Source organism: Montipora foliosa, chromosome 13 (genome assembly GCF_036669935.1).
Source record: "Montipora foliosa isolate CH-2021 chromosome 13, ASM3666993v2, whole genome shotgun sequence".
Classification (NCBI taxonomy): Eukaryota; Metazoa; Cnidaria; class Anthozoa; order Scleractinia; family Acroporidae; genus Montipora; species Montipora foliosa.
In genome coordinates this window covers 25,704,356-25,714,355 of record NC_090881.1, presented here as the reverse complement: position 1 = coordinate 25,714,355, position 10,000 = coordinate 25,704,356, and the positions used below count along the sequence as shown (strand labels likewise).

The 10,000-nt window shown below is 36.8% G+C and overlaps 3 protein-coding genes across 8 annotated transcripts in view; 2 read left to right on the top strand and 1 right to left on the bottom strand.

The window, feature by feature from the left end:
* LOC137983947 (8-oxo-dGDP phosphatase NUDT18-like) overlaps positions 1-410 on the top strand; it is a 2,423-nt gene extending 2,013 nt beyond the window's left edge. The window contains exon 1 of the mRNA XM_068831100.1: positions 1-410. This exon is cut by the window's left edge and continues 2,013 nt beyond it. The gene's annotated coding sequence lies outside the window, so the exon portion shown is untranslated.
* LOC137983948 (platelet-activating factor acetylhydrolase IB subunit alpha1-like) overlaps positions 1-9,297 on the top strand; it is a 24,786-nt gene extending 15,489 nt beyond the window's left edge. For 3 of the 6 annotated variants that reach the window (XM_068831102.1, XM_068831106.1, XM_068831104.1), the window contains exons 2-6: positions 4,095-4,192; positions 5,466-5,555; positions 5,799-5,915; positions 6,637-6,759; positions 8,342-9,297. In XM_068831102.1, coding sequence (XP_068687203.1) covers positions 4,124-4,192; positions 5,466-5,555; positions 5,799-5,915; positions 6,637-6,759; positions 8,342-8,605 — 663 coding nt within the window. In that variant the 5' untranslated portion in view covers positions 4,095-4,123 and the 3' untranslated portion in view covers positions 8,606-9,297. Of the gene's footprint in view, positions 1-2,017; positions 2,239-3,005; positions 3,130-4,094; positions 4,193-5,465; positions 5,556-5,798; positions 5,916-6,636; positions 6,760-8,341 lie in introns of those variants that run through there. The other 3 variants (XM_068831101.1, XM_068831103.1, XM_068831105.1) reach the window with 3 other exon arrangements.
* Positions 9,298-9,890: 593 nt separating this feature from the next.
* Positions 9,891-10,000, bottom strand: part of LOC137983946 (uncharacterized) — a 2,241-nt gene continuing 2,131 nt past the window's right edge. Inside the window, exon 2 of the mRNA XM_068831099.1 lies at positions 9,891-10,000. This exon is cut by the window's right edge and continues 1,833 nt beyond it. The gene's annotated coding sequence lies outside the window, so the exon portion shown is untranslated.

Sequence of the window (10,000 nt, the reverse complement as noted above, 5' to 3'; positions counted from 1 at the left end):
CGTTTTCCATTTGACACAGTATTCTCAAGTCTTCTACATTAGTTATTTTTGTATGTTTCACGAAAGTTATGACAAGTAGTAATGTACCTCGATCTGTACTAAATTCACAACTGGTGATCTAGTGTGTTATAAACAAGATTTCAATCATCAAAAACTCAAACTTGAACCATACCATACAACAACATATGGTGCTTTTTCTAACAAAAAAGCAGTGAATGCATAGTTGTTGTTAGTTGTTAATCACTGGAAGTGGTGTTTCTAAGCTTTGAGATTTCAAAAAAAATTGTGGCAGAGAATGTCCCTCAGACCTTCCTAGGGGAAAGGGGCATTCAGCCTCTCTTAAAGTGCCCATGAAGTAACAAATATCTTTTGCTTACTTTAAAGACCTTTTGAAATAATGAAGAATGGTGTTCTCTGTATTGGAATATCTTCTTTCATTCCAGACATATTCAACAATTTGTTCAAAAATTGATGAGGTCACAAACTGTACAAATGACTGCAATAAATCACAAAATTGAGAATATCTCCGAAAATATTGGATAGGTGTTGTTCAAACTTGGCTGTGGTAATGCCAAGTAAGGCACAAAGTGATACCCTCTGTTCTGTTGCCATGGCAACCATTTTTGCTGCTGGGTCTATGTAATGCAAGACTGATTTTGTCGTTTATTGTCGTAAAAAGAGATGTTCACTCTTGGTGAGCTTATACACAGATGTAAAGTATTATGGGCAGCACATGCGTTTTAAGTCTGACCATCTGCCTGTACTTACCTGTTCAAAATCAGAGATATTGGGTTCATTTCTGAGAGGGACTGGAAATGAGAGTTTTGCCATGGCAACGTCTTAATGGGTGTCACTTTGTGCCTTATCTGATGTACATTACTGGAGCCAAGTTTGAATATCATTACTCAAATATTTTTGGAGATATTTTCAATTTTGTGTTTTATTACAGTCATTTGTACAGTTTGTGACATCATCAATTTTTGAACAAAAACTTGAATATCTCTGAAATAAGAGAGGATATTCCAAAATAGAAAACACCATTCTTCACTATTTTGCAAGGTCTTTAAAATAAGTAAAATATACCGGTAATTTTTACTTCATAGGCACTTTGAACCCTCTGCCTGGTGCAAAATGTAATAATAATAATAATTTCATTAGCGCAATTTGCTATATTGCCAGCACATATCAGAGGCCTGGTGAGCCTTGTCAGGCGCGCAGTGTTTTATGGGATTTAGGTTTGTAGTTTCCAGGCGTTAGTAGTATTACCGGGGAGTAGTAGTAGTCATTCTTCCGTCAGCCTTCGCCACACGAAGTTGCTGCTTTTGGCTCTATATTGCTATGATAATAATAAGAATAATAATCAATGATAATTATATGTTACCCAGGAAACTCCACTCACTCGAAAGTGGTTTTTAGGGAGGTCCTGTACCCTATCCAATTGGAGTTTAGAAATTTTGGTTTTTGAGGATACAAGAAAACCCGGAGAACCTGGAGAAAAACCTCTCGGAGCAGAGTAAAGAACCAACCACAACCTTAGCCCACATATGGCCGCAAGTCCAGAATTGAACCCGGGCCACATTGGTGGGAAGGGAGTGCAATCACCACTATGCCATCCCTGTTCCCAGGATACTACATTTTTTCCTTCCTATTGTTAATACTACTTTCCCATACAGTCCTTACAGGTGATTTTTGTTTTGTTTAAAGTTTTACTCAGCATTTTACTCCGATAACATGTTGTTAATAGAGATGTCTTTATTAAAGTGTCTGTGGCAGTTGTCACGCAGGACATTTTGTGTCTTGAAAATATCTTTTATTCGTCCTACTTGTACCTCGCAGGCTAGCCTACTTGAGGATCGACTAAAATATTTGTCTGTGAAAATCCCAAAACTTGCAATAATAACTACTTTGTTATTCACTGTTGAAGTTTTCACACTACGAGCAACCTTGAAGAAAGCAAGAGATTTCCCCCTAAACCGGAAGTGATACGCACCGGATGTTGGGTTACTCACGTGACTAATTCACCCTAAAAACAACTTCATTCATTTAGAAAGATAACAGTGCCAGTAATTAAACTGAGTAATGTGAATTATGTTGCATTATCTCCTAAGATAAGGTTAGTTTCCTGGAGCGAAACGTATCAATGGAAATAGTTTTGTGAACGTAATCCCTGAACGAATTTCCCTTCGCGACACTTTCATGAATCGAGTAAGATACAGTAACTGTTGCGAAGACTGGTCGGTGAGTAAATTGTTATATTAATCTTTAAGACGTGGATGTTTTTCCATTTCGGTGCTGCATTTTAATTTCATGTCATAAACCACGTCATTTAGTTCTGTTGTCGTTAAATTTATAAAGAGCTGGTTTTAAGAGCTCGATCGCGGGGTTCTGCTCGGGGCGAGTACCCGATTTTAATTTTTAATTAAGAGCCTCCTATTTCAGCTGGCACTTTTGACTTGCAATATCTACACAGAGCTTATCTATTTTAGTTAAAAGAGCTACCTATTTTACCTCACAACAAAGCAGGCTTACGCACTAGAGGCAATTGTAGTAAATTGTCTGCCAGTGAACAAGTTAGGTACATTAAGAATAGCTAGGATACACCCAAGAAATATATGATTTGCATATTATTTAATTGTGTACACAAATATTTGGGCAGATGCCACAGTCCACGAAAATGGGATTTTTCATTTTACTTAGAACATGAAAATAAGTTAAAGCGAAATTTTAAGGGTAGTCTCGACCACTAGGCAGGTCAGGTGATTTCCATAAAATTTCACTCAAAAAGACTATTTGAAATTAAATACTGGAACCTTGCCCAAACAATAAAAATATTTTTATGGGCAAATTCGTATAATTTGATACCAACCCAGATTACATTTTTAACTGAAATGCCTCAAAAGATATTGAAGGCTTTACTTTAAATTTATGCCATTGTGAGGTGGTATTTTTTTATGTTTATTTTTTTACTTAACAAAATCGACGCCCACATACACACCATAATTGACATAAGGCCTTAATTTATGAGCTTTTCTTGTCTATACCGTTGCTTATGGGTCTGTCAAACCAGACACCCTTCTACAGTGCATATCTAGGGTCTACCAAAGGGTTGTGCTTTGATCAGTAGTTAATGTAAGTATTATGCTTGATATAAACTTTAACAGACAGTGGTCACTCCACTTACTAGACCTTTCCAGTAGTTTATATGGGTGGGGAATGCTTAAAAGTTGTTTCAGCCTGCTAAATTCTTTAACCAATTTAGACGTAGAGAAGGTGTTTAGTTTTAATTTCACTGGAAGGTGAAAACAAGAATTTTGACTGCATCATTTTTTGTTTACATGTAAGCACTAGTCAATTTTATTTGCTCGTACTAACTGCACCAAGTACGTGTTTCGAAAATAGTTTGACAAAAATGAACTCAGCCAAACTGAATTTTTAACAGGCCATGTTAGCTACTCGCGTGTTACTTGATCCAGCCAAAACATCTACATCTACATCTACATGTTCCAGCACTCTGCACAGTCCTTTTGACTCAAGGCTGTTCTGCTTATTCCTTTTTAAAAAACTGCCTACCTGAGATAATTTTTAGTAATATTAAGCTCTTAATTTGCAGAAGTTTGCATAAAGTAAGTTTATGGGCTAGAGATGGGGAATCTTTTCATGTTTTTGTTATTCAAAGAATTTTGCATTTAACTATATTTTCCCCCATAAGGATTTTCCCATTTATAAGTAAAATCACTTGACATGACAGAGTAGCTCAGTTGGTTAGTGCACTCAGTCCATTAGTGTGCATCATTCTGAGCTGGAGGTTGCCAGTTAAATCCCCATCTGTCATGATGTAGCTGTAGCTTTGAATACCTATAAAAAGGAGCATTGCTAGAGGAAGGGTCACAAGTTTATCAGTAACTCTAGTTCACTGTCACATGTTACCCTTGTAAAAAAGGACCTTTACCTTTGTGGTCCCCGACGGTGCACAGTTGAAAGCAGGGGATTGGGATAAAACGAATGGGAAATATTTTGAATGACCTAAATGAATAGCCTTTTTACAGGCCAAGGGGAGGCTGTGCTGTAACGGTTGTTCTTTGTAATTTTTCTAGAAATCCATAGTTCTAAATAGCGTGATAAAATGACAAATCCTGCTACAATACCAACTCCTGTTAAAGATGTGCAGGGTGATGGTCGATGGATTAGCATGGTAAGTAGCTAAAACTACAGCTGGGTAGAGGTGTCATCCCATGGCAAAATGGTTTAACTCATTGACTCCCAGGGGTTCCCCATTGACAAGTAAAATCATCTGGCATTAGACAGAGTAAAATACTAAGTCTGGCCGGTTTCAGCCAGTTTGGATGACAAAGGGTTAAGCAACTGAGTTAAATGCAGTAAAATTTAATCTGCTGTCGCAGATGGTGTGAACCTCAAACAAGCTTTATAAGGTAATTATTGTACTTTGTAGGTTTCATTGTGTTACAAAATAATAATAATTTTAAATCAGTATAGTGTTGTTGTGACTTTCTTTTTTTTTAGATCTCTAATTATTTGTTTTGGTTTTTGTGCTTCTTAAGGTAGAATGAAGTCGCCATTGTTGTGGGGATGGGCAGACAAGGGGCTCTAAACCTCTTATCTCTTGTATCCTCTTCCCTCATTTCTCCAACGTTATTCCCCCTCTCTAGTGCTGTTTAGTGTCTGTGCTTTCTCTCCCACGTTCCCTCAAATACGGTTTTCTGACTTTTGTCTAATTCTGACTCTAGTGTTAGTCCTTTCCCTAATCTCTAGTGAGCTCCCTGCACCCCTCTGTCCCTTTTCACATTATTGGGGAGCTTTAGCAATGACGACGGCAACGGCAACGAGAACGTCGCCGTTTAATGTGAATTTGTGTTATTGTGATGGCTTCACGACTATTCCAAGCATTTTAACGTGACAAAGGTGTTCCAAACCATCAAGAACTAAACTAGTATGAAGGGCGCTCAATTTACGAGAGAAAATGAAAATGTATCCTCAAGTTCTGACATTCTCCGCAAAAACCTCAAATTTGGTCATTTCACGTTGTTCTTTTTCTGACGAGGGCAAAGAAACGGACAAAAATGAAAAACGCATTTGCAGAGCGTGCAAAGCTATTGTTTTTGCCAACTAAATATGCAAATTTGTGACGTTCTCGTTGACGTCGCCGTTGTCATTGCTAAAGCTCCCTACTATCCAGCTATTCACAGCCATACCCTGGATGTTTGTTGACCCGTTAAAGGTAAATAATTATAGCACTCTAAAATCTTTGTTTTATTTCTGTCTTTAAAAGGTACATTGATTGAATGCATTTTGCATTGATATGTGAAGTACAGAATATAAAATTTAAGTATGAAAGTCGTGTATTCTAGTCCACTGCAATTCATCCAAATTGAATGAATTAGTTTGATTTCCTTTCATTATTTAAGTTAACCTGCCCTCTTTTTGCATTGCATTTGTTCTGTTGTCAGCATGAGAGATTTTTACACGATGCCAAAGTCTGTCCATGTGATGTCTTGTTTATTGGCGATTCAATAATTCGTAACATGTTTGAAACTGAGGTAAACAAATATTATTAAATATTATTTTTGATTTGATTGTTGTTCTTTTTAATTGGGTTTCTAAATACCTTGTATAATTTCACTATTTGTTGGAGACTTTTTGTTGTCTTTAGATTTTTTTTTTAAGGCTGCCATGCCACAAAACAAATGTGATACTTTCAGTAGTAACTGGATGAATTGACTACACTACAATAATTATTATAAACTATACTACTGGTATTCTCCTATCTTGAATGTCCTTAGGCCTGGGATATTAATTTTGCACCTCTCAATTCTCTTAATTTTGGAATCGGAGGTGACTGTACTGAACATGTTTTATGGAGGGTAGAAAATGGGGAACTGGATGATATGAACCCAAAGGTAAGAAGTGCGAGAATATGCAATAGTAATTTGTAGTGTTTGATAAGTAACATTAGAATGTTAGCTATGACACTTTAATTTGAAGTTGATGTCTGTTTCGCTGAATGTGTGAATCCTGCGCAGAAGCGTAATATTGACTGTTATTGTAATTAAGTAGTGGTGTAACAAAAGACAAGAAGACACCATCAAGTAACTATGACTCTGATGTTTATGTAAAATTAATGTGAATAGCCTGAGCTAATAAATACTGTGTTTCTTAGATTTCGAACATCATTATCTTTAAATAAACAGTTTGGAACCTGTGGTTGAGTCATAAAATTAATCATCTTAAAATAAAACAATGTCAGAGAAAATTTGTTTCTCTAAAATGCCATGAATCCCTGTTTTCTTTCTGCCCTCCCTTAAGCTTTTTGCTTGGTCACTAAATGTAAATTAGCCCTTTTATTCAACATTGGTAGTACAATTAAGCCAAGACTTGAAACAGGTTTTTGGTATGTAACATGTGAGGGAATTAGGCTGAAGAGAAACCATTTTATGTTGTCCTATCAGCTGTATTTTGGTATCAATAAAAGATGACTGTAAGAAATGGGTAAAATACACATACATTGAATGCACCAGACCTGTGTCATTTATTTATTTACATGCTTGTAACAACTGTAGTTGAGTGTCGAAGTCATTGTTCTTTAACATTATAACACAAAGAGGTGTCTTCTATTTTTAGGTTGTTGTATTACTGATTGGCACAAATAATCATCATTGTTCCGCTGATCAAGTTGTAGAAGGTATTGAAGTAATTGTATGGAACATAACAAGCAAATTACCTTCTGCCAAGGTCATTGTACTGGTAAGAATGAAATAATAAGAGGATGTCATTGAGAAAAATAATTGTCGTTGAGGTCTTAGGTCCGGACATTACTAAACAGCAAAGCACCAAAATGTCTGACCCAACCATACATTGAATAATAATAATAATAACAATAATAATAACAATAATAATAATAATATTATTATTATTATTATTATTATTGTTATTATTGTTATTATTATTATTGTTATTATTATTAATTATTAATTATTAATAAATTTCTATATCCCCTTAAGTATAAAAATAATATAATACAATATTTAAGAAATAGAAAACATGTACCGTGTTTCTATCGAGTTATAGAAACAAACACGAGTGAAAGTTTGGGAGAACGAGAAATGCTGTGGGAACACGAGCCGCAGGCGAGTGTTTCCACAGCTTTTTCAAGTTTACTGCATGCTAGTTCTGTGTCTCCACCGAGTTATGTAGACACGATTTTTAACCAATCAGCACGCGTCTTTTCTTAGGACTGTTTTCTAATATTGTATATAACTGTCTATAATTAAATAAAAATAAATCTAAAAGATAATACAAATATCCCAATAAAATGCTTTCCTAAAAAGGTGGGTCTTAAGTCCTTTTTTAAAAAAGTTCACGTTATCACATGGTTTAAGTGATAATGGCAGAGCATTCCAAACAGTAGGACCTGCGTGTGTAAATGCATGTTCGCCTAAGGTCTTACACCTTACACATGGAATTTGCAGAAAATTTCCAGAATCAGATTGCAAACTATACCTAGTAAAGTTTAACATTAATCAGCTCGTTGATATATGTTGGAGCAAATCCATGCAACGCCTTAAAAACTGGAAGTGCAATCTTATATTCTACTCTATACTTAATTGGCAACCAATGAAGCCACATAATAAGAACTGGAGAAATATGCTCAAACTTAGGAATAAGACAAGTTACCCGAGCAGCAGCATTAAGTACTTCCTATATTTACGATCATACTGATATTGAGAAGACCATACAAGAGGGAATCTGAATGTGATGTTACAAAAGCATGAATCAAAGTCTTTGTGGAATACTAACCGACAAAGGTTGGATTTGAGATTAAGACGGAACAAACTCATGATCACGTGTGACTGTGAGTCTGGAAATCAAACCTGGGACCATTTAGCAAGTGCTGACTCACCGTTGCATCAACCCATATTGTTTACACTGCATCAGCAAGGAGTGTTTGAACTATTGTAATGACAATTGCATCGCAACAGCAACAACTAGCTGGATGAATGAATAGGAAAGAATACAAGAATCCAAGAACAATCTTTGCACATAAATTTTTTGTTCATTAACTCAATAAGGAATCATGATGCCCTGAACTTAACTTGTTTTGCTTATACTTGAGAAAGGAAGTGAGGTTTCAAATCAAGTTCAGCTCTTACTTTGCTTTCTTCCAAAATTATGCCAGTCAGCTGAGTGCACTTCGGTGAAATTACCACTCTCTGGAAAACATCTTTTAATTTTAAAGTTTTTGAGGGTTGGGGAGGAAGTGGGAAAGCTGAACCTGCCACTGGCATGCATAAAATTTTCAATAACCTACAAATGTATTTGCTTTCAGGGTCTCTTGCCAAGAGGTAAACAACCCAATCCTCTCAGAGAAAAACACTTTCAAGTCAATCATGCTCTCCAAGAAGTTGTCTCCACGATCCCCAACTCACTTTACCTGAACTCTGATCCAGGTTTTGTGAGGAGCGATGGCACAATTAGTCATGAGGATATGTTTGATTACCTTCACTTAACACGAAAAGGATATAAGAAGTTTGCCACACAAATTCATGATGTTGTTCTGAAATTTGTAAAGTATCCCGATATTAGGTCATAAAATGCAGTATTGTCCATGATGTCCCTGAAAGCAGGGATATAGGGGGGAAAAAACAGGGTGAGGTCTTTCCAAACAAGAAGTAAGAATGCTATTTTCTTCCTGTGTAATTCATCTATGTGGCCCTTGTTGCTTGAAGCATGGTTTGCGCTAACCAGTGTTAAATACATGTACCATGGAACCCTATAGCTTTTGATCCCTCTGAACTAATGGTTGGCGCTAACCAGGCTTCGAGCAACTGGCCCTTGAGCGTTAAACTTAGTAATTGAAATGAGCCCAAAACAGGAACAGAGAAAATCTTTGGCTAGGGTGAAAATTGGACCCACGACCTCTGGATTCAATCGCTGTTGCTCTACTACCCTGCTTGGCAGACTAAAAGAAATGGAAACTACTGAGCTACAGGGTCACACAAATCTTTCTTTCTTTTTTTCTTTTATGATCTTCACACAAGTTAAGACAAATTACCTTGGGAGAGCAGGTCAGCAGGGAAAGAGAAAAAAAAAATTACTTAAATAATGGAAAGAATTTAAGCATACTGAATAGTGTAATAGAATATTTTCCCCATCCCATAATGCAATACAATACAAGTTATTTATCCCTTGAACTGTATCATGCTTCAGTGAACTAGATATCCATAGGTATTCAAGATGTTACATTTTTTTTACATGGGAATAAATATAGGACCGAAAATTTCACTCTTATGGATATCTTGGTTGAACTATAAGTTCTAAATCGTTTGAAGAAATGTTCCCCCTTTCATTACAAAAGAGTTTAGTCTATGAGTAAGCTCTATTTGGAGACAGCTTGATTACTAGAATGGCTTTTGTTGGGGTGAAAGGGTGAATAGGGACATTTATCCCATTACTACCCAAGGTCATCCCCAAGATCATCGCAGGCCTACCCCCGGCTTTAAATTGGCTGGTACCCATTTATACTCCTGGGTGGAGAGAGGCACCGTGAGAGTAAAGTGTCTTGCCCAAGAACACAACACATTGTCCCCAGGCCACTCGACCCTGAGTCAAGCGCACCAACCAGGTGGGGACCGCACCTCCCGATGAACTAGCATCCCATCCAGGGGAGAGTAGAAATACTCCTAGTCGCTTCATGCTACGGAAACCAGGGATAGGCTCCAGCGTGTTGGGCCACTGGCTCGTAAGCAGACTTTGCCCTGAACTGCCCATGGATCTCCGAGGAGGCATTACATGACCTCCATTAACAAGTATAATGGAGGGCAGGTCGTTTCGCTAGAGTTAAATACCCGTTCGCCCAATAAGTAATATGACAGAACAAGGAGCAAACAAAATTTTATGTCCATCCATATAAAATACAGATTAGCATAATCTTTCCCTAAATTTAAACTATTTGGATTATAATGGGTGACCATTATCTACCAGTTGA